Below are 23,408 nucleotides of genomic sequence, written 5' to 3' on the forward strand. Positions count from 1 at the left end.
CAGCTCGGCCCCGGCCGCTGGCCACGAGACGGATGAGTCAGAGATTTCGGGCACAATGGGAAGCGCGGGCTCAGCAGGGACCGGGATGTGCCGGGATGGGGACGTGCCAGGATGGGACCTCAAGGCCACCGAGCGCTGCATCGCCGTGAGCAAAACCTCCTCAGGGGCAGGGCACAGAAGCAATAGGAAGAAACGTGACTTTTGCCCGCCCGGTTGCCGTGAGAGGAAGGAAACGGGTGAACTCATGGTGGCGAGCGTGGAGAGGGGCCATGCCACGCGTCCTTCCCATCCTGCCGGCAGCCAGACCGGCCACCAGCGTGGGGCTGCCTGCAATTCCCAGCCGGTGCTGGCAGGGTACCAGGGACCATGTCCCAGCTCGGCAAGAGCCGTATCCAGCCTGGCTGCTTCCCCAAGGCATCCCCACCTCCCTCTCACCCACTGCTGTCTTCTCCCTTATGCAGCCTTTTCCTTTTTTTTTTTTTTTTTTAAAAAAAAAAGCAAAGCAAACCCACAAGTGCAAGAAGAACAAAAAAAAATAACCAAGCCAAAGCAGGAGCCCTGCATCGCCACCCATTCCGAGTTACTCCGACATGCCCTCAGCTGCCCCCACATCCCACATGAGAGCTGGCAAGGGCAGAAATAATTGGCACACACTAATTACAGGTATGAAGATGGAGGTGCTGCTTACAGGCCACGCAGCCTCAGGCACATGGGTCTCACAGCTTGAAGCAATAGGTGAAACCTCCCACAGCAAACCGGGGGCAGACTCAGCCATCCATCCCAAGGGGCAGCGGGAAGCATCCTCCAGAAAGGTCTCGAAAGGCCAAAAAACATTTGCCAGAACTGCAGCCACAGCTTTCTCTGCTCATCGGCATCTTCCATCCCCTTCCCATGGGACAGTGGCTGGGAGGAGAAGGGGATCCTCAAAAGAGACCACTGACCTTCGACGCCAGCATGGACCACCTGCATCATCACCCTGCTGAGGTCCCAGGTCGCTCCCCGGGGCTGGGAGCACCCAAACACTCTTACTCAGGGCTGAAAACCACGGCTGTAGTCACCCACCAGCACAGGAGCAAGTACTCACTGGTGCCTTTGTTGCAAAAAAACCCTCGCTGTTTGCTCAGCAGCAGAAAAGAAACTTTTTTCGTATCAGGAGGTGAAAGGACATAACTGCTGGACCACGAGATGGAGGTCCCACGGCTTTCCCGCTCCGAGGGATGACAGGGCGCTGCACCGGCAGCAAGCCCTGGGCAGACTGAACCGACACCGTTTTGGGAGGCGGGCGGAGAAGGCAGCTGCGATCTCTCTCCTCGCATCCCACGCGCCGGCATCTCTCCTCGCATTCCACACGGGACCATGCCTGTGCCGGGTCGAAGAGCCACGTCGGCACCGCTCCAGCCACCACGGAGCGTCCCCATCGCCACGCCACCAAGCACCCCCAGGTCAGGCTGGCAAAATGCCTGGGGTTTGAAATTCCGCTAACGAGGCTGGCATCACAGTGACCCATTGGTGCCATGCCTGCCATGGTCCCCAGGGAGCCTTGCCCAGCCCTTTTGCAGAAAACAGAGGAAATCGCTGCAGTTTTGGGTTTGGGTTTTTTTTTTTCCAAGTAGGGCATGTGCAAACCGGGATCCTGCACTCATCATCTTGCTCCTTCAGCCGGCCACAAGCCACCTCTCAGGGACCGACAAGGCAGAAGGCAAGCGCAGCTGGGGATGGGAGCCCCTGTACGTAATCTCCCGTGGGCGAGTGGGCGAGTGACGGCGTTGCTGTGCCGTTTGCAGCAGCTCCTTGGCTTGAGGGTCTGGAAACGGCACAACGGCAGGCTCGGGGGCATCTGCTCCCTCTAAATGAACCAGAAACGCAGTTTAAGTGAGCCACTTGCCCATTTACCGAGGACCCACTGCAGTCGGTGGGAGCAGGAGCAGATCCGCTGTAATACAAAGCCTTTTCTAACACTATCTCTTAATGCCACAGGCAAGAAGTATTTCCTAAGAGGAAAATCCATTTGTCCAGGATTACATGCACAGAAAATGATTATACAGCTGCAGAGGACAGCCTTTCCCAAGCGAAGCCACCAGCCCCGGGGGATGCGTGGGTGCGGGTCCTGGCCCCACGCAATCCCGGGGGGCTCTGCAGCAGCACCGGGAGAAACGCGGGAATTGCTCACGGATGGCTGGATCCGGACACCGGCACACTCTGCGGCAGCTGCCCCGCGTCCCGTGCTTTTGCTAGGAAAGAAAAAAAAAATAATCAGGGTATGTCAAGGGTGAATCTCCTGAGGTCTGGCAGGTTTCTGAGCTGTGTCGTGACTAATACGGCGACAAGAAGTGATCAGCGATTTATGCGGCTGGTGCTGAGCTGGCATTAGACACTGTGCTCCATCCCAGACCGCATCCAGGTGCCCTCGCCGTCGATCTAAGTGGAAGTGAAAAGCTACACTGGCCGTCACAGCAAAGAGTAAGCAGCCCAGCAAAGCCCCAGCAGGACCACAGGGTGATGGCACTGCCATCGGTGTCACCGAGATGCGGGTGCCACCGGAGGGACCAGGCAGGAATGAGCCACCCACCAAGGCTGCGGTCTGACCCGAACACGAGGCAATGCCGCCCCAGCACGCGAGCATCACGGCTCTCCCGTGGAAATCGCCGGCGACCTCCACACCCGCAACCCACACAGCGTGTTTCCCATCATTCGAGCTGGTGTTGAAATGATTCCAGAAAATTTCCATTATTTAAGCACGACGTTCGGCAAACGCCCCAGTCTCCCAAACACCTCCGCCTGTGACCAGTGCCACTGAACCGGCTCTCACGGGAGGTTTGCTGCTCTCTCTTGCAAGGGTGTAATCAAATTTTGGCAAGATGATGCAGAGGATGTGTACCCAGCTCAAACGCCGTGGCTTTGGTGCTGCTGGCTCCATCGGCAGCCAGCTCAGAGGCAGCTGCGTGGCCGCTGGAGCCGAAGGAGGGATGAGATGTCCCATGCGGAGGGCGCTGGGGCAGATTTTGGCCGGTACGGTGCTGGCAGGGATGGGAGTTGTTCTCAGGAGTGCCTGCTGTGGCCCAGGGGCCAGGCAAAGCCTGACACTGGCAAAACCACGCGTAGGCAATGCCGGGCACCTCGCCGAAGAGACCCTGTGTTTAGGTGAGCTGACGCACGCTCTCCCCAAAGGGACAGGGCTGGGACAGAAAAAAACAACGGGGACAAACGGGATGGGTGAGGCAGGCAAGAAGCAGGACCAGCGTTTCCCTCGCACCCCGTTTTCCACGAGGGCCCCACGCCTGCTCCTGGTTAAGAGCAGCAATCCCTGCGCCACAGCAGCCACCCCCTCCCCAGCCACCACGGAGCTCAGCCCTAGCAGGAGGATCCCGATCCCCTCTCCAAAAGCCCTTTTTTCTGCCCGCCCCTCCCGCAAAAAAAAAAAGCAGCCATTTCATCCAGACGAGACACAGTGCACGTCACCCCCCCCCTGCCCTGGTTATCGGCGGTTTCCTCTTCGCAGAGACTGAGCAGCGGCAGCAGAAGCGGTTGGGTTTTACATCCCCCCTCGCAGCGGGTGCAGCTGGTGACGGGGAGATGGCGCGGGGGGGGTGACGGGACCCATCAGCCACACACACACACAAGGTCCCCCTCGCCCGATGACGTTCGCAACTTTAGCATTACAGGCATGAAGTTGAGGGCACGGAGGAGCAGCCAGCGGCTGCGGGCGGGGAAGAGAAAAGCACAACTTCCTCCCTTTTTTCTTCTCGACAAGAGATCCGAGCCCATATATAAAGGAAGTGCTGAAATCACACGCCCCATCGATAAAATACAATTATTCCGTCAGCACCAGACCCCTGGGAAATGCTGCTCCCCTCCTCCCAGGGGTCTGCAGTCACCAAAGAGGCTGCGGCTGCAGGGAGATGCTATCCGCAAACGGCACGGCTCTCGCACCTTCAGACACCACTTCTGGAACAAGAGTTTCTACCAGGGAAGTCATGCTGGCGTAAACATGCCAGTAAATATCTTCCTGCAGGCCACCGGTTAATTAAGGAGCTCTTTTCATAACAAGTTAACAAATAACACGTGCGGTTATGACAAATTACATTCTCGCTTTGCTGTGCATTCACTAATCATCACTGTTGTGCTTTGCAAGCCAGGACAGTGTTTTATGGAGTGTGAAGTTCGCAAGGAACGCTCTTACTGGAGATAAAGGGAGCCCGAGCTCAGGGCAGGCCCAGAAAGTGCCCGGGTGCCCATGAACAAGGCTCCCCCCAAAAGCAACGGCTGAGGTTTTGAGAAAACCCAGTGCATTTAGCCTAAATACTCAGGTTTCTGAAGCAGGGACCGCTCGTGCTGTGCGCAGCGTGAACAAGGAATTGTAACAGGCCGTTCCAAATCACGTTGAGCAGCACCTCTGTCGCAGCAGACCTACTTTCACAGCGCGCAGCCGGGGCTGCGGGATGGCGCAGGCAGCCACGGCCACTGCCGCTACAGAGCAGAAGTGAGATTTACTTTGAAATTACATCTCAAAGTCATTGCTGTGCAAAACAAGAGGCAGCTTGGCGAGAAATACCAACAGCAACAATGAGCCTGCTCACCAGAATCGTTCGAAGGTGTTGAACTTTAACGCTGCGGATCCTTGTACCAGAAAAGTGCAGGTGAAATCAAAAGGAAGAACAATTTCACACAGGCGCAGGGACCACGTGTGTGTTCTATCTGTGCAGTACCTACCACCAACGACGGCGTCTGCTCCTGGAATGAGACTCCTAGGACCTCTGCAACGCAGGAATGACACAGAAACCACAGGCTGAAAGAAAAAGCAACAAACCCCACCATCTGACACCCATCTCAAGTGTAAAAATTTTATTAACTGTCTATCTGGGGCTGTGTGATTGAGCCCACTCAGAGAGTTTTCTCCTCACAGAGACCGTGGTGCGGTGTCCTCGGATCTGCTCCACGAGCACTCGGCAAGCCGCCCACTGCTCTAACAAGCAGAGGTAAGCAGAACATGCACCCAGCGCTGCTCTGGGTGAAGCTCTGGTTCAGTTTTCTGCCTCAGCTGGCAGACATCGACAGCTCACGTCTGTCCTCTTGGAAGGCGCAGTCAGTGGATCTAGTCTAACTTCTTCTGGTGCCTCATGCCAAGTCCACCATCGAGAAGCCATTTTCCATAGATGAGTCACAAACCACACTGGAGACAGTCCCTTTGTGGTGTTATTCTATACCCTCTCCCTCTTCTCCAGAGCTCTACCAGTTGCCAAAGGACAGATACTGCGGTCAAAGATCTCACGATGGAAAATTCTGTGAAGAGATTTTAAAAAAAAAGTACTGATTTTTAAGTGGCCTGTTTTTGGCACTGGACCCGCATGTCATGTCAGTGCAATATGCAAAGTAATCTTCTTCATGCATAACTGTCTGCTCCATCAATTAACCAAAAAATGATCTAATCAAGCCTGACAGGTGCCAAGTACCACGTCTAGAGGCTGGTTTTGGGGAGAGGGCTGTACAGCAGAGCACACAGTACTAAAAGCAGCAGTGGGCGTACTATTTTAATTGTTTTGGTGCCTCAAAACTCCAGTTCTGAGATCCCACTGCCCTACAGAGTGCGGAAGCAGAAGAGAAAATCAGCGTGCAGCTCAAGCATGGTCCTGCTGCAGACAAAGGCTGGCACCTGGCAGAGCGCTGGGTTTCAGGACAAAGTAGTTCCTTTGTACACGCACGGTTCTGGTCCGCAGTTCCACAGGGTCCCTAACAGTATTTCACAGTCATTTTAGAGCTTCACCCCTGGAACGCTCACACTACGCCAAGTAAACAGCAGCTCTGTGAATTCCTGGCAGCATTCGCTGCGCCAGTTAAATTAACCTACCATTTGTTTCCTGTGGATATTCATGATATGAATGTCTTCACTGCGATACTCTTCATCGTGCTTATCCAGGGGAATTTCTTCCAGCTCAAAGTCCATCTGAAGCAGCTGGTTATCAGAGAACACACAAAACAATTCAAATGACACTGACCGCCCTTTTGAACTAAACATGTTCAGTTAAAAAGGTCCCACAATATACTGCATGAGAGCAAAAAGCCTTAGGAAGCTGGAACCACCACACTCAGACCGTTCCACTAAAGGCCTCTACAAACGTGTAAGCCGTTTTTCCCCCCGTGCAGCACACTGACTCTCATTTTAACTACTCCAGCGCCAATTCGAAGTTACAGACACCTTGAAACATTTATGAAAAATCTAAAAACTTGTGATAAAAGCATTTTGCTTCCTCCAGTCTCTGAAGTCCTAAGCCAAACGACAGCACCTGCCTCTGTCTGCCAACCTTCTCAACTGGAGGGGAAGGGGAAAAAAAAGGCTAAAAAGCCCCAGCATCAAGTCTGCAATGCACTCAGAAGATTAACTTGGCTGAACCCTGGCAAGCTAAGGAAGGAAATAAATTACGAGAGAGCAGAAATCATGCAGAAACACCTGTTGTGTTTATCGTGGGAGTGGCATCTCATCAGAGCTGATGTCAATTATAGGAACCCTCCTCACAGTCAGGTCCCCACAAGAGTTCGAGGCATGGCTAATTATCAAAGAGGTGCTTTTATTAACACGTACAAATCACTCTAGAATTCTTGCCCTTCCCCTTTTTTGTAGTAGTAGTATTACTACATACAATCCAGTACTCCTGCACAAGGGCTACTTTTCAGCAGACTTCACAGGTGCAGAGTTAAAGCCTGCACTGACTGCCATCCCCATAACGTTAGGAGGATTCAGCTGTTACCTGTGCTCCTTTTCTTTACCTGCACAGAAGATACAGCTGGACTATTTAACTATATCTCCTATTAACGCTCCCTCAGGAGAGGGGGGAGGAAATTTTTGCAAAAGCAGCTATATTACTTAGCAGAGTCTTGTGTTCCTGAGCTACTCTGGAAAACTTTACCCATATTTTCCCTCTGCTTTCAATGGAACATGCTAAATGATTGTTTTGATTTTGACAGGTATTGCCTCACATATGGTGGCCCTTTTGCAAATGTGGAAGGTATCGCGAGCTAGAGAGGCTTTTAACAACCTATGCAAGCCTGGCTGCCTGGATCAAAAGCATCAATACAGTTAAGATTAGTAAGGCAAGAAAGGTTAGTTCAACCTTTTGAGGGAAGGAAAGCTCAGTACGTATCCAGAAAGTTGCTACTGCTAAGTTGGACAATAATTTCACAAGTCACCATCCAAATTTTCTGCCCCATGTAAAGACAAACATGCTTCTCCTGCTACAAACTCTACTTTGTGCAGTCAACCTGAATTTGTATGTGTAGCAACTGCCGTTGATGTTCAGCTGATCCAATACAAAGACCTCCTGTATCCAAGCTATTTTCCTTGTGTTCAAAAAGCACACGTTAAAAACACTTACCTCAAAGTATTTTCTCTCAATTTCAGGGTTCTTTCCCATAGTCCTCTGCTCGTAACAGCACAAGATGCAAGTATCAGGGCCAGTAAGGTCCTTCAGTGTCTTCAGTAATGGTTCTAATGACTGCCCAAAAGAGGTTAAGTATTTCCCACTTAGATTTCAAGTTCATTTTACTGGCACAATACCCTCTAACTAAAGTCTTCACCCAAGAGAGAACTTTCCAGTTTTGCCTTTCAGGAGTTATTTTTAGTACTTTAACTGGGACAAAAAGAACATGGGGGCAAGCTGGAAAGCAGAGGAGAAAGGGAGACTGCACAGGAGAAGAGTTTCACAGACTGACCAAGAAAACTGAACTAGCATCAAAGCCAAAAACATCCCACACTGCTGAGCAGGCATTTCCTTGAGGCACACAACAATGACTATTTCTTGACATGTTTCAAAAATGAGCATTTTCTCAACCATTCTTGAAACATAGCTAAGATCCAGACCACTACATATTGAAACAGGACCAACACACAGGGAGCCAATGCAAGGGGCTGGGAAGACCACTGAAAGGGCACTGGGACATAGGGTTCTTCAGATAATTTCCATTTTTTTGCAGCTTCTGTTAGCTCTCTGTGCACATCCTACAGAGCTCCCACTGAGGAGATGAGGCAGACTACAGCAACCACTAAGCCAGAGCATGACTTCTCCTTTTGCCTTGCCAAGAGAAGTGTGAGGAGAACCCAAACAATGCAAATGTGGCACTATTAAACTTCATTTACCAATGCATTAAACAGTTTGTAACTATCAGTTACAATGTTTTGCTTCACACTTCATTCCCAATGTAAAAGACAAAAGGGGGTGCGGGGGGGGGGTGGCACAAATATTACGTTCGGGGTTTTTTTTAAGCATAAAAAAGGTATCTGGTTGAATCTCAAATAGCCTTTAATCTGTTAAAAATGCCTTTTCTAGCCTTGTTCTACGTATTCCTCTGAACCACGGGGGCCAAGACGCAAGCACAATATTTATTTGAACACTTCTCACACTGAACCCACACCCTTCCCAAGGAAGCTTTCTACAGGGGTTTTGCAAAGTCCTCGTTTACCTCCTCATAGTAAATGCAATCAGCCATTAGTATATAATCGGGGGGAGGCTGAAATTCTGTAACATCTTCGCCCCTAAAAAGAAGCAAAAAAAAAAAGGTGAAAACAAGCTTCGATAATAATACAGCACACACTGCTAAAGGACTGAGCATGAAGTTAACTACTATGTTCTTACGCTGAGCTTCCCTTCTACAGCAGTGTTTTCAAGTGTATCTGGGAATTTAACACAGCAAGAGCAGAAGCCCCGTTAAAGCTGAACAGAAACGTTAAAGGATCATACAAACCATTTCAGTACCTTGGCTCGGACTGACCCTGTCACCAGATGTTTGTTGTTCTCTATATTAACCGTCAACAGCTCCTGCAGCTCCTCAAGGTCGGTGACCGTCACGTTCGCCCTGGAACACACACGGGGTTACGGCCCGACCCACCGGCCCCCGGCCCCTCGCCACTGCGACCGCGCACCACACGGGCGTTTTGCAAGAATTTGCAAGATTTCACGCAAATAACGCCAAAAAAAGCGGGGGAAGAGGGGGGAAACCGGGCAGGAGGGACCTGCCCCTGCCCCTGCCCCTTCCCGGCAGTCACAGCGTTGTCCCCGCTTCGCCCTCGCCCGGGCAGGCGGGAACCGGAGCGGCCCCGTCCGCCCTCCCGCAAGCCCCGGCCGGCGCCGCTCACCCCAAGGTGGCCGCCATGATCCCGACAGCACCGGTACCGGCGCCCAGCTCGAGAACTTCTCGTCGGGCGAGAGGGCAGGCGCCGGTTTCCAAGAATTTGGCGAGAACCAACGCGGCGTCCCACACCACGCAACCCACGCCGCCCGCCGCCCGCTGCTCCAGCCGCAGAGCCGGTCCGCCCCGCCGCTCCAGCTCCCTCACGAAGCCCGCCATGGCCGCGGCACTGAGGCGGCGGCGGCGGCGGCCCCGGCCCGCCCCTACCTCCCTCCCTCTCGGGCCCGTCACGCCCGGGTGAGAGGAAATGGCGGTTGTGGGCAGCTCCGTCGCCTCAGCGGTGCCCGTGAGGCGTTCCGGGCTGCCCGGCCGCCCTCTGTATCGATGCCGCCCTCTCCCTTCCCCCGCGCCTCAGCCCCAGCCGCTTCCCTGAAGCGGCAGGAATCCCCGAGGAGCTGTTCCATGTAAACCGCTCCCTAACGCCTCCTGGCCGACTCTCCTGTGAGTTGGCCGTGAATTATATGAAAGCATATATTCTGGGCTATCCTTCCTTGACAGAAAAGCGTACTTTTAGTTGTTTTTAGTGCTAGCTGGCAGCAGAGGAGCGAACGTAGAGCTGCTGCGTTAACTGGCCGGGTTGTTGGAGGAGAGAGTGGCAGCAGCCATCGCTCGTCTGGGTACTGCGGCCTTGGGCGCATTTGCCACAAAATCAGACTTCCCTCGTAGGTGAGAAACCTCCATTTTTAGGCTACATGCAGGAGCTTGTAAGTCTGACAGTAAGTCAGACCTTCCTCATTTAGCCCAGCAGACTAAAGACGACATGAAACATCAGCCAGAGGAAAGGCAGCCGTGAAGAAAACTTTCCACGTGTGAACTGCCTGAAAATTAACACACAGCGATTCAAAATCTACTTCACAAGTTCATCAGTGCAGCCTGTAAGCACTGCGGGCATGCAGTCCCACTAGAGCCAGACGATTGCTAGAAATCATGGGTGTTGTAGACCCTCATCCAACATTTAAACTTAAAAAAAGGTTTTAAAAAAGCAGCTGAGCATGAGTTGACTGTGTCAACAATTTTTTAAGTGCAAAGGCTTTTGATTTTTTCCTTGGACATGTGGAAGAAAGTTTTTATTACCTTATTCCTTAACATTTCTTACCAATGCTCACTCCCTTCCCCAGGGAGGAGTTAACTGCATTTGCTGGGTATTCCAAATGGTATATTCAGACTTGTGGTGTGTTTCTGAAAACTGGGAAAAAAAGAAACAAAAGATGGTTTCTTTTATCCCTTCTTGGTTTTGATCTGCTGTAGCGACATCATAGCACCCAAAGAAGTTATTCCAGCTCCAGAGCAGGGGGAAATGCTGAAACTCAGCAACTCAAAATAGGATCACCGAAAACAACTAGAAAGATGTTTCTTTTGCTATTAACTGTCTTCACATTCCATCTGTTTATCTGCACTTTTCTGAGGGAACTGCCTTTTCCCACACAAGCCATCTTCAAACCCAGCAATTTCACATTTTCCCCCTCTAGCAATTTTTTTGCTCTTTTTATCTATCCCTCTAATTATGAAGTAACTGAAATGTTAATTTATTGCTATCTTGGCATTCCCTTGAACCGCACTGGTGGGAATCTGCCTGCCTTCGACCACTTCCACAGCCAAACAGTTACTTTGGGAACGTGTGTTGCTGTACCCGCTGTACTTTGAGCCACTGGCATTGCTGCTGCCGCCCTGCCTTGGAATGCTTGTCTTTGTATTTTCCAGCTCCTGTTACGCTTGGAAGACAGTTTAATTGTGTGGTAAGTTACCCGTAAGCAAGGCCCCTTTTCTGAATCATGCTGTGATTTATGTACTTTAGGTTAACTCTGGAGCTGGCCCCATAAATGTAAAAGTCACGTTTCATGCATGGGAAATGCGGCTAGGAACATTGTTTAGCTGCTGCCTTCTAGCACAAGTTATCTCGTGTTTTCGTATCACTGCCCTGGTTGGGAGATCTAATGTAAGAGATTCCTGCTCTCCTCTGCCCTCATCCTCCTGGAACTTTACTGTCCCAGCACTGCTATTGATCACTTCTGGGTGGTGATGCTTTAAGCCTGGCCTGCAAAAAAACCCTCAGGATCTTTTTCCATATCCAGTGCAGAGCACGACGAAGGGGCACCAGGGGAGAAGAAGTGAGAGGCTGAGGAAGGCAGGAGGGTCAGGGACTTGCTTAACAGGACCTGCCACTGGCAAAACAGCAACGTGGACTTGCAGGCTTATGTCTGTCCCTTTGGTCCCTGGCAGAGGACAGGTCCTGAGGGCCCACCAGGAACAATGGTCACCTTCGCTGCTCAGGACATCCCCAGATAGCAGCGAGAAGCTCCGGCAGGAATGCCTACCTCTGTCCAATCTAACAGAGAACAATGACCTAGGCTTGAGACTTTGTTAACCGCATCACTATTTTTCCTAAACAAACCATTCTGGGCCCCACTGAGTTATGTATTTCTTTTTCTCTAGCTTCAACTGTGGAATTCAGAGCTGCTGCCCAATCTCACTCTTTCACAATCAGGTTTAAGAGTTAAAAGAAGGAAGTGTTTCACAGCCCCCCAGGTATTTTTGTAGGCTGTCAACATAAAATGTAAATTGGCACCTAAAAAAGCCTGTTCTGAGAATGGCAGCCCTGCGCAGCATCATTTCCAGGTTAACCCTAATAAATGTACGCTCCTGCTTCCACAAGTTTAAACTCTCCTCAAAGTCCATCGCAAAGGTCTTGATGGAAGGAAGTACTTTGATACATACGGAAGCCATTACTAATCAACAGATGCTCAGCTTAAAATGATCTGGTAAGGGCTTTGCTGAGTCAGTACCAAAATATAAAGCTATGATATATTTTAAAATGGTATACTGAAAAATGCTTCTGGTCTAAGCACTTGTACAGGAAGGTATAAAGCTGACATCTATATATTTTAAAATTTGGGAGAGGATTTTTTTCCCCTTCAACAACACACAAAATGTAAAAGTCTAAAAAGAGATTACTCATCTTTTAGCAATAGCTGGTGCTGAGGACTTCAAAAGAGTTAATACAAGGAACTAAAAAAAATTCACTTGTTCAGCTTATTCTGCAGATCACTGGAACAGTGAAACCTGACAGCCTGCCTTTGCTATGCAGAGAGCATTAGGGGAGTAGTTCACCGAGCTGAATTTCACCACCAGATACCAGTAGAAGAGTTGTTCACAAACTTACAGAAAAGAGTTATGAGCTGCATTTTTGCTGCAGAGGAAAAACCGTAATCAAGGCATTGTCCGTTTCCTGCCTGCACTCCCCATTCATGCATCTCAAATTTGGGACTTCTTGAACATTATTTTTGCAAAATGAAGCACCTCTCCTTCATAAAGTGTGTTCTGCTCCTTGCATGAATGACCCTCAGGGTGGCACCTCAGATGGATTCTACCCCTCTTCTTCCTCAGGAAAGGAGCATGAAGGGCACAGGCAGTAGAAGACTGTCCAAGAGACAGATGGCAAGCTACATCTTCCCAAGAGAAGAAAATTAGCACCCTCCCCAGGCATATCGCCTCTCCTTTTCCAGAGGGAATGCTTGAGATGGTGGGAGCAGTATAGGCAGGCTGATGAAAAGCCAGAGCGTGACTTGGAAGCCTAAGCTGCTGCAAATCCCACCACAGTGCTCCATTTCTCCATCTAGAAACCACTTCTCCATCTAGAGGGGCCGAGGTATCTGATGGGTTAGTAGGTGGAGGGAAAGGTTAAACTCCCAGGGAGCTGTCGTGTATCAGGCCCAACTGCAGACCGGGGGACAGCCAAAGCTGAGAATAGCAGCATGGAAAATTGGGGCACTTTGTATTGCCAAAGACTTACTAAATGCAATTCTCAACCCAACCTTGTCCTTACAAGGAACACACAGTGCTCAAGCTCTTAAAAATTAAGACTGGGGTGATTTATTAATCTTGTTAAGAACTCTGATACAAAGCACAGTAAAAGGCCACAGACCAGTAAATAAAATGTGGCTTCTGACCACTTTATAAATGCTGCTACAGTACTACCAGTAAAACAGACTCACTCTCACACCAGTTCAAACAAGTAGTTTAACTGGCAAATAAAAGTTCCATTCACTTATCAGTTTAAAAAGTTTAATAAAGCTTTAAGTGTTTGCTGGTTTAAATGCTACCAATTTCCAAAATGGATTCACGATTAAGTTAAGTGAGATCTAAAGAAAGTTATTAGGTTTGGAAGGCAAGACTGTTCCTAAGCCAGAGGAAACACTTCTGACTGTATAAGATTGCAAGAGTAGCAGACTGTATTATAGGCCTCAAGTCACTTAAATTTATACAGGTTATTAGCATTATCTGTAAATATACAATATAAACAATTGTACATACACGGCATATAGCTTTGTTCTCCAGAACAGTAGACAACTCTTTAGCTTAAGACATCTTCGCCTACCAAAACAAAAAGGCACATCTGAACAAGATGCATGCTAAGTACTAGGGATCCTTTCCAATATCCGAGACAGGTAGTCCTTGTCCATCCTTTCTCAAAATAATCAAGACCAACCGAATATTTTGATATTTAGATTTCAAGCTATTTTTCTTTTTTGTCTTCAGCAGCAAATCAATGGCAATTAAGACATGGCATTAAAATATTCGGGAACAGTAGCTGTCACTCATGAACCTCCAAGCTTACATGAAGTTAGAAGGCAAGTGGCCAGAGGTTTAAAATCGGTAACACTGCATATCCTCGTGTTGTGTAATCATTCCATTGCTCTTTTTTTTTTTTAAGTTTAAAAAAAAAAAAAAAAAAGGCCACTAGTGCTCAAATTTGAAAAAATTCCACAGACGCACCTTTTTTGGCTCAGTGCAATTAAATGTTGTCAGTTTAAATTCATTTAGTGTAGTTTACAGTGCAAAAGATATATTTTGTATACTGGCATAACTGTCGGCACTGAGGATGTGAAACAAGGCAATGCTGCTGATCACCTGAGGGTAATGCTGTCAAACAGACGCAGGCTAGAGTGTGTGTAGTCTTATTTTTCCAATTTAAACTTTTTTTTCTTGATCAGCAGCACTTTAAGAGCATAATTTGTGAAAGTACTAAAATACACTGCCTTTTTTGAATAAATAAAAAAAAGGAACTTTACAAATACTATTCCAGTGTCAATGACTACTATGGCTAAGGTCATTGAGGAGTTTCTGCATTTTCTAGCAAAGACAGTCTGTGCAAAGGAGGGTGGGAGAGCTCCCTTTTGTAAGTCTTTGGTGGCAGTTTTGGTAACTGAGGGCTCGAATTGTGCCGGGGTGGGACCGGGGGCGCAGGCGGGTGGACCAGGTTGTTGTGACTGGCGCTGAGCACGCAGCAGCGGCGCAGTACCCTGGGAGAGGGTGTGCTGGGAGGAGTGCCGGGAGAGCTGGGGCCTGTGCTCGCCTCCCTGAACCAGTCGGGATCTCTGTGCAAGCGTCCCACCGGAGGCGGCTGGAGATTTAGAGGGCAGTTGATAAAGTGTTCGGGCGGCCGGAGCGGTACCGGTGGTGGAGTATCAGGAAGAGGGTCCCGGGGGGGTGGAGGAGGAGGGCTGTGCAGCGGCTGGTCAAAGGGGTTAGTGTAAGCTGGAGCACGAGGCTGTATCTTTGGAGGTGGCGGCTGCCGAGGTGGAATTGCTGGAGGATCGTCGTCCGGCTTTAAACTTCCCTACAACATTACAGAGAAGATGACATTTTAAGAAATGTAGATGTATAGATAAAGAGCCTATCTTCTGACAGATGCAGAATCCTCGTGGTGTCTGCTATTGGTGCCGTCAGAAACATGATACTGGCATAGCCGTATCTTTGATCCAAATATGACCACTATGTTCCTAAAGTAGCTAGCAGAGCCTGGACATTGGGAACCTGAAACTTAAAAAGGGCAACTGCAGCACTGCATTTGAAAGTCTTTTAGACTAACAAAGTCCTGCTTGGCTAGATGGTTGGACTCCATAATCTTAAAGGTCTTTTCCAACGTAAATGATTCTATGATTCTCGATGTTCCCTGGTTTATTATCAAAGTTATTCGGTATAGGACAGAAATACCTTAGCATTAGAAGCATCCTGATCCATCTTTTTTCGTGGAGGAAGTGGAGGAGGGTTTTGAGGCTCATCACTTAGTTTAGGAAAACTACCCCACGAGCTGAAGAAAGTCTCTGGAGAGAGAAAAGCAGGTATTTTACTGCTTGTGCAGTATCTGAGGAACATATGCTAGAATGTTAAGCCAAAGTAAAACCAACTCAAATAAGCAGATCTTTGTGCTCAACGGCAACATGAACCATTAACTTCAGTTGTATGAAATTCTTATTCATTTCTTTAATCAGATATACACCTCACAAAGTGGTCTCCTATTTCCAGTATCAAAGATAAGCAGCAACAGTTAGCAGGCAATGCTAAAGGACAGAAAAATAAATGAAGTGAACTCCTAGCGAGCACTTAACTTTCTCCGCAATCCTCTCTATATTGCAGAATTTACCCCCTTTACCACAGTGCCTGCAGTCTGCCCGCATGCTTATGTTATGCTTTGGAGTGAAAGGTTTGTTCTCTCTGCCATATGGGTACACATTCAAATTTGGAAATTTAGAGGCTTCGTTAACAGGTCTGCAACACTTCTAAAGCAGGAGAATTATACACTGAACTGAACAGATTATATTAACTCTTACAGCATTTTAGGACATTTCTAGTCCTTCCTTTTTACAGGGGTGGGGGTGGGGGAAATCCTCCAAGTTAAGAAACAAAACAACCCCCTGACCTGTATTTGTGAGTTTTGTCACACCTTTGCTTTTTCTCTCAGAAGCGCACAGAGCTCTGTATCAATACATTAGGCACCTGTGCTCTCCAGTTTGCAATTTTAATCACATTATGGAAAAATATATGTGCCTATGTCATAAGAGAGTAAAAAGAGAAGCTGAAAACACAGATGAATACAGGGTATCCCTCATAGCTGTGGTACAAAAAGTACCTCTCCTTTCCCAGTGACAGAACAGTTATTTTCACTAAGTGGTAATATGAAATTAACAAGTTGCTTCATTTGTAGCATTAGTCAAACAAAATAATCATCAAGGACGTTCAAAATAGAAGCAAAATCATGCTAGAGCCTCGGAAAAAAAACCAAAACAAAAGCAGACTGTTTTTAGACTTTACATTCTTTACTGGACATTTGACCTAAAACCTGTACAAAAAAAATCCTCTCAGAACCCTAATAAATGCAGCCCACATTTTCATGCCAGATTTCAGATTTTAACTCCCATTCAGCTTCTCTGAAACCAGGAAAAGAAGAGTTAAATGAAACATTTAATAGAGTTACGGTACTCACTCGACTGTGGCAAACTGACAGGAGCGAAGATGCTATTGTTACCTGTTAAATGAAAAATCAATTAAAGACTTTGCAGACAGGACAACTGCACTACAGCACATAACGTATGCTTGTGAATGACCTCAAAGATCATCATAATCTCCAAGTTTATCTACTGCTAGCATGAATTAAGCTTTCCTGTGTACAATATTGCTGAACTAGTGATTTTAAGTTATGCTGGGAATTAAACTTCATTATTCTACTCTGTTCTGACACTACCATGTTGTTGTTCACTTCCCCTGCAGCCCAAAAGTCCTCAGCATTTGTCATATAAAAATTGTTTGTCACTTTTGTCCCCCCCGCCAGGCTGAACCCGCCTGCCAAGTCTGCAGCCCCCTTAGAGCAGAGCCAAGACCCGTCACGCACTGCTTTCAAGACTAAGGAGCTGCTCACAGCTACAAGCAAAGCTTGGGAGTGTTATCAGTGCATCTGAAATAATAGTGTCATTTTTGTAATCAAGACCGCGTTTCAGAGCAAGTACTCTGACCATCCCCACTTCTGGCGCTTCGGTTCACATCTCAACACGCACAGACTGGATTCCCTTCAAAGGAAATTAAACCAGAATCACTAGAGTGTGTTTTGTCCTCCAGAAACACACACTGGTGTGGATGCCAGGTCCTCAGCACCATTTCTCTCTATGGATGTGCCATACTTGGTAAAGCAGGCATAGCCCCTGCACATTAGTGCCTCACGGGGACATCTCCCGTAACAGATTGCCTCAGCTCCAGTAGGCAAAAAGACTGGAAATCTCACTTGTTATACAGGGATTTCCAAAGTACACCTAACACCGAGACAAGAACTTCATAGTCCACAATGAAATTCTGGAACTTTTTTTTAAAAGGCTGGCATACACACCAATACATTTGGAAGCCTGAGGGACAGTTAACAACAAGTATTAAAACATATTGCACATTTACCATAAGAACTGTTGAGATCAATGTCTAAAAACACACTGAACTCCGAAGAAGCAGACACTGGTGGTGTAGACGGGGTGTTTGGAGAAGTTGGTGCTGATACTGTTGATTCATGCTCTGCCTCAGTGATTCTACTGAAACTTATCTTACTCGGTTCCTTTTCAAGTGGCAATGGATGACTTCTCAAGGTGCCAGAGGTGGAGCCATGTCTGCCAGTATTGGGCCTTATCCCGGGAGATTTCAGGGGGTATGTTGTTTTTCTAGGCTGGAAAAAGTAAAGCTGGTTAGTACTGCTACCATTTCAGATAGCAAAACTGCCAAGTCTCTATGAGATATTTTAAAAAGTACTTATCAAATACACCTTAAGAAGTGGTACAGCCTTTCTACAATTGACTTGAGGTACAGTCTGTTGTTATCTATACAGCCTAAAAAGTTATGGATGCAGCTTAACAAACCTTTTTTCCCAGCTCAGTAATTTTCAATTTTTTTTTTTTTTTTCCCACAACTGTGAAGAACGAAGAGTCAAGTTTCAGATGCATGCCAATCAGGACAAAACACAGGGAAGAGCAAGTCACAACCTTGGGTGAGAGAAAGTTACTTCAAGCGCCCCACAGGCCTGCAGAAGAGCCTCATAACAGCACCATAAGACATGCTTTGTGCTTATGCCACAGAAGGTCACCAGGCCCCTACACATGTCCAAGATCAAGGACGCACTCAGACACATGTTGTCTATGTCCTCTGAGTTAGTCAGGACAAAATTCTTACACACATGTCACTGGTGTGAATGAAACAAGCCTCGTTAGACTCAAGTGTAACACAGCACAGATCAAAGGCGATTCTTTGAAGATGAATTACGTTCCCATCCTACGGTGGTATGCACAACTCCACCACATTACAGTACCCAGAACTGGACTTTCCTGAAATTCCAATAAGAATGTCTAGTTTGGAAATCATGAACTGTAAAGAATTCATGCCCAGTTGACTGAGACTGGCAGCACAGATACCTATTTTTAGCAAATATTTTTGAGACACTACTGTAAGCAGGTTTTTTGCAACAGTAATTTCTGTCATTTTCTTGCCATATTTGTAATATCATCTTACTCATTCCTCTAACAGGAGATTGCTAAAATGATTTATAGCTCTTCTAAAAATTAGAGATATCTCCAGCTACTCAGAAGTACGATTACAACATATAAAAATCAAGTGTTCTAGAGAGCGATCTTTCTGCTTAAAAAAGAACCCTGGGCTCCAGTAGCTATTAAAAAAAAATAATAGAATTGGTACTCCTTTGAATTGAACTATTACTTTTTCAGCAGGAAGGTTGCACCTTGTCAATTCTTCAATTTTTGCAACAATGCAAAATAGTTAGACAAAAGAAAATCAGAAATTAACTTCTACTTAAAGAAAACACATTAATGATATAGAAAAATCCGTTTTAATTAATATTAATATTCTATAAGTTTTCTTGATACTGTGAAATGAGAAATGTTATTATGTATTCTATTGAATGACTATGGTAAGAAACCCAAATTTAAACGGTAATATTTTAGGCTTTGGGGAAAAAAGTGTTCATTCTAAAATAAGCCAAAGGTAGTATGTTTTAGTAGCGACAAACATCTGAGATAAAAGTATTTTTAAATCAAGTTTTGCTGGAAAATCATCTCGATACAGAATTCTGAAGGAAACACGTATGGCTTATTGAGTTAACTATGTACTCTTTTTCGTAGTAGCTAGTGGATTTTAGCTATTTAATTTGCAGGACAAGACTTACAAATCTAGGTGGTTGCTTGCAGTTTCGAGGTTCAATTTCTAATGACTTGTTGAACAGATAATCTGTAAACTCTTTTTCTGGTATCTTCCCCATAGGATTGAGATTTTCAAAGAATTTCTAAACAAAACAAGCATCAATAACATTTAAAAAATAAGCATGTACACAGAATTTTAATGAAACGCTTGTAATTCACTGATTAAAAATCTAGCTTTTCACTATCGTGAAGCTTATTTCCAGGAAAAACAGAGTAAAATGTTCCCCAAAATAAATACAAAACAATCCAATGCAAGAAACAACCAAGTTCATGGTAAGTTTTCTGACATGAATGAATGACCTTGCATCAAATAACCAGGCATGGTAAATTAAGTCTTCTGTAAATTGTTTGCTAATATTTTTGACTAGCGAATCACGCACAGCACAGCAGTGTTAAAGGCCATGCAACAGCGTCCTGTACACTTGCCTTAACATCACAGATCTGGGAAGGAGCAGAATAAAGACGATACAGTAGTGGAAGCAAAGGTTATGCTAGTGCCATTTCTTAGAGGTGCTTTGGATGTTATCGTTTAACTACAAAGAACAGGAAGGGATGGCGGACAAAAGCAGGAAGGTCAGAGGCAGGGACAGAGTATGGCGCTACAGCACAAGGACCGGAGGGAAGGCATGGCTAGGACAGGACTGGCACCGACGGCATGGGACAGACAAAGCTCCCTCGACGCCTGACAGTCCTGCGTTAGCTGCTCCTGCTGCAGCTGGAGCCTCTGGGTGGGAGCTACAGCATTTTCCATTTGTTCTTTCAGCAGCACAAAAACTGCCATCCCTTGAGCTTAATGTACTTCTTGGCTTATGAATACTGTAAGTCTCCTAAACCCTTCCCAGGCATGTCCACAGCAATTAAACACACAATGCAAATAACATTTTAAACAGCAGTATTACTGCCCATTTAATTATTCACATAACCAACTTCTTTGTTGCTTCCTGCCTGCTGCTGTTCACTAGCTGAGACTGAGAGCTGTCCACGCTGCTGTTTTTTGGAAAGGTTACAATTAGCCATGCACTTAGGAAGTATGGCTGGGTACTTAATGCTGTGCTTTTCAATCATTATTACCTCCATATAAAAACACCTACCTACCATTACCTGGCTCGTTGTTTCAGCACCTTCCTTTAATTATCTGGGATTTGCTAGTCTTTGTCTTGGGTAAGTAACTACTCGAGCATGCTCTCTTCTCATTTCTAAAGATAATGCTGGCTGACACTGGTGCATCCCCACATTTGCTTAGCTTCTGCCATGCTGAATGACTGTTGGTATTTGTGCTGAACTACACATCCTCTGACTGTTAGCGGTGTCAGTAGACTTTGGTCAGAGGTGTCATTACAGAATGACAGGACTAAACACACTAGCCACATACAGAGCATTTTAGGTTAAAAGCAACTGATTTTTCTCCAGAAAGTTCTGCTGTTTGGTCAGTATGTGTTATTCATTCTGTTTTGTTGCTAAAAAATCTGATACCAGGCTGCAGAACAGTAAGGGGATGAACGAGACCCAGAACATGGAATCCAAACAAGTAAATCCCCACTTCAGGCTAGTCCTTTGCAGTGGTACTTTCTTGTCTACCAACACTGTTCCCCGCTTTCTGACGGTCAGGGTTCACGTAAGATTAGGTCTAGTACCAGAAGATTATCTGTCAATTTTTCGTTGTGTACGTTCTTTTCCTTCTCCTATCCCCAAAACAGATATTTGATGTTTGATTACCCGAATTTCTGGCTCTATCCGTAAACAGTAAGGCTGGTTTTGATACTGCTGAATTTCTCCTGTTATTTCAGCCACTTTTCTCCTCTTACTGAAGTTAATTAATTCTTTCCCTTGTCTTTTAAGGAAGTCAGGATTCCCTTCTTCTGTCTTCAAAATATTTGTTAGGTATATTCCTGATAAAAAGAGAAGTGTTTTTTAAAGTTCATTTTCATTCCAAGAGATTATTTCATTCTTTCTAATGAATGACAAAGTCTGAGCATATGTAGACCATTCCTTTTAATGCTCCAACAGTTTATTTATTGGCTGGCAAAATGAATCAAGTCTGCATTTTACACAGGAACAATATACTATTGAAATAAGATGTTTTATCTCCTTAACATGAGATCCTGAGTTTAGCAAAAAACCCCGACATCTTCAGGTCATCACCATAATCAGATCACCAATATGGAGGCAGTGTTAAACCAAGTAAGGTAATATACTATAATACCAGTAATCTGTATACTAAACTAGAAAAATAAATTTATATAAAAGACACTAAGTCTAAAAACATTACAAACCTAGGAAGTCAGTCACATATTATATTAAAAAAATTTTAAAGCTAAACACAGCCCTGAACACTTTAAGCAATATTAACACATCTGCATCAAACTCAGCTTAAGACTGACAGTACACACAATATTAGCCTTCCCTGGTGTTACTTACCAAAGAAAGGCACACAGGGTGGATTAATTGACTTGAGCTTAGCTAGGTATTTTTTAAAATGATCTTGACTTAATTCTACTGCTTCATCCAAAACTCTTTTTTTTCTTTCCTGTAGTGCCTAAGTTGCCAAAGAAAAAAAACAGGGATGCAAATCTTCTCAATAGCACAGTTAGCAAGAACAAGGCAATTCCCTAGATCTCTTAGCAAAACTTAGGAACTGAAATTCAGATTTGAAAGAACCTCTTTTGTAAATGGTTTGCTCTGGACTACAGCACTATCAGTCCAACAATTTAGTCATGTGAATCATAAGGCTAATGTAAACAGACTTATTTTGTCTACCAAGCCTATAAACATAACTCTGGTCTTAAAATTTAATAAAAATTAAACATGTAATTTTGAATTTAACTTAAAGGCCTTGTACTGCCTTTCAAAGACATACAAAACTCAAAACATTTTATTCATGCTTCTTTTTCTATTTTAGTCAAGGGAGGCTTTTCTGCCAAATCCTAGGCATTTCTTTTCCTTGGCAAGTGAAAAATGGAGTCACTACTTGTGTAGTAGCCTCTCTTCCTACCATCCATCTAAACAGTTCCAGCACGTTTTTGTTTCTGCCTCCAACAATCTGAATTTTGTGAGACTCTCTCATCCAAGAGAAGTTCTTGTGATCAACTGAAACCTGAGCTTTAGCTATCCCCTCTCCATGCCCTTCTACCCCCCGTTTCTTGTGTACATAGGAAATGCTGCTGTTAAAATATTCCAGTCCAGGGTTCTGAGCCCTGGGATCCTCCTCTTTCATGCCCATAAAATGCTGGACTGAAGCAACAGGTTCATCTCAGACAGAGTAAGGAACAACAATTGAATGATCGTGGCATTTCCCCTTTTGGGGCTGAATACTCGTGAGAAAAAAAATCTGCTGAAAAGCTCCACTTCCTATTTACAAACCCTTTGAGATACCCAGCCCATCTTGTATGTTTTCTCATAAATAACTTCGAACATTTCACACTTGTTTTCTTCCATGAAAGCAAGTGTGACATGGATACTATGGATTTCACTTCAGAAGTGAGATGTTTCTGGATTCTGATTATTTCCCATCCCCCCCTCAAGAGCAATGCCCAAAACTTACCTCAAATGTGTGATCTAGTCTGTACACTGATACAGAGTTCATTGCACTGACGATCTCCAAAACACCATTGAAATTATTCAGATCTTGAAAAACCTGCAGGATTTCTATAATCCTACTCAGCACAGCCACTCGCTCTTCGAAGTTCTCAGTTTCCACAATGCACCTAATCAAGAGACATAATTTGAGAAACACTGATAAATAAAACCTGACATTTTGCTAGCTACTAAATCAAAATTTTCCAAGCAAAACTGTACAGTACATCCAGTATACACATTTTGGCGCGCTCTCAAGAATCTCAAGTACAAATTTATGTAATCACATCTTACATATGTTCAAGTTGGAAAGCCAAGAAAGGTTTTGGCATATCCTGTAAAATAATAAAGCAAACCCCAAGCAAGATCCAGGATAAGTAGGGTGACTCTCATGCTGTATCTACAGCAGCATTTTAAACTCGCTAGGTCAGGTATACACATACAAGCTGCTACACCCTTCCGACCACAGCATTGGCCAAGTCCTCAGAAGTACTTTATCATCTCACGTGAGAAGGGAGAGAGACTAAGATAAGGGGACAGACACAACAGTGCTTTCATCAGGGATGCCGAAAAGTGGTGCCAAGTCCTGCACTGCCTTCGACACCTTTTGATGTACTGTAGAAACATTAAGTAGGA

The 23,408-nt window shown here is 45.8% G+C and overlaps 2 protein-coding genes across 2 annotated transcripts in view; both read right to left on the bottom strand.

Moving 5' to 3' along the window:
* Nucleotides 1-4,957: 4,957 nt before the first annotated feature.
* VCPKMT (valosin containing protein lysine (K) methyltransferase) lies at nt 4,958-9,336 on the bottom strand. The gene is made up of 6 exons (XM_010579758.1): nt 9,125-9,336; nt 8,734-8,844; nt 8,452-8,524; nt 7,368-7,487; nt 5,846-5,950; nt 4,958-5,280 (listed from the first exon to the last, which is right to left on the bottom strand). Exons 1-6 carry the CDS (start codon nt 9,334-9,336, stop codon nt 5,266-5,268), a joined length of 636 nt encoding a protein of 211 aa, XP_010578060.1. The 3' UTR covers nt 4,958-5,265.
* Nucleotides 9,337-14,160: 4,824 nt separating this feature from the next.
* The window catches only part of SOS2 (son of sevenless homolog 2 (Drosophila)), a 54,830-nt gene continuing 45,582 nt past the window's right edge, over nt 14,161-23,408 (bottom strand). Inside the window, exons 17-24 of the mRNA XM_010579759.1 lie at nt 22,741-22,903; nt 21,618-21,735; nt 20,916-21,088; nt 19,166-19,282; nt 17,398-17,659; nt 16,442-16,483; nt 15,172-15,281; nt 14,161-14,794 (exon numbers count right to left, since the gene is read on the bottom strand). Coding sequence (XP_010578061.1) covers nt 14,285-14,794; nt 15,172-15,281; nt 16,442-16,483; nt 17,398-17,659; nt 19,166-19,282; nt 20,916-21,088; nt 21,618-21,735; nt 22,741-22,903 — 1,495 coding nt within the window. The 3' untranslated portion in view covers nt 14,161-14,284. The remainder of the gene's footprint in view (nt 14,795-15,171; nt 15,282-16,441; nt 16,484-17,397; nt 17,660-19,165; nt 19,283-20,915; nt 21,089-21,617; nt 21,736-22,740; nt 22,904-23,408) is intronic.

Source organism: Haliaeetus leucocephalus, unplaced genomic scaffold (genome assembly GCF_000737465.1).
Source record: "Haliaeetus leucocephalus isolate CR32 unplaced genomic scaffold, Haliaeetus_leucocephalus-4.0 Scaffold678, whole genome shotgun sequence".
NCBI classification, from domain to species: Eukaryota; Metazoa; Chordata; class Aves; order Accipitriformes; family Accipitridae; genus Haliaeetus; species Haliaeetus leucocephalus.

Excerpts from the sequence above, each read along its gene's own strand:
- VCPKMT (XM_010579758.1), bottom strand. The coding sequence starts at position 9,336 with ATGGCGGGCTTCGTGAGGGAGCTGGAGCGGCGGGGCGGACCGGCTCTG. Across the intron at positions 8,845-9,124 it reads ATCATGGCGGCCACCTTGGG|GGCGAACGTGACGGTCACCG; the intron begins GTGAGCGGCGCC and ends TGTGTGTTCCAG. Across the intron at positions 8,525-8,733 it reads CGAGCCAAGGTACTGAAATG|GGGCGAAGATGTTACAGAAT; the intron begins GTTTGTATGATC and ends GCTTCTTTTTAG.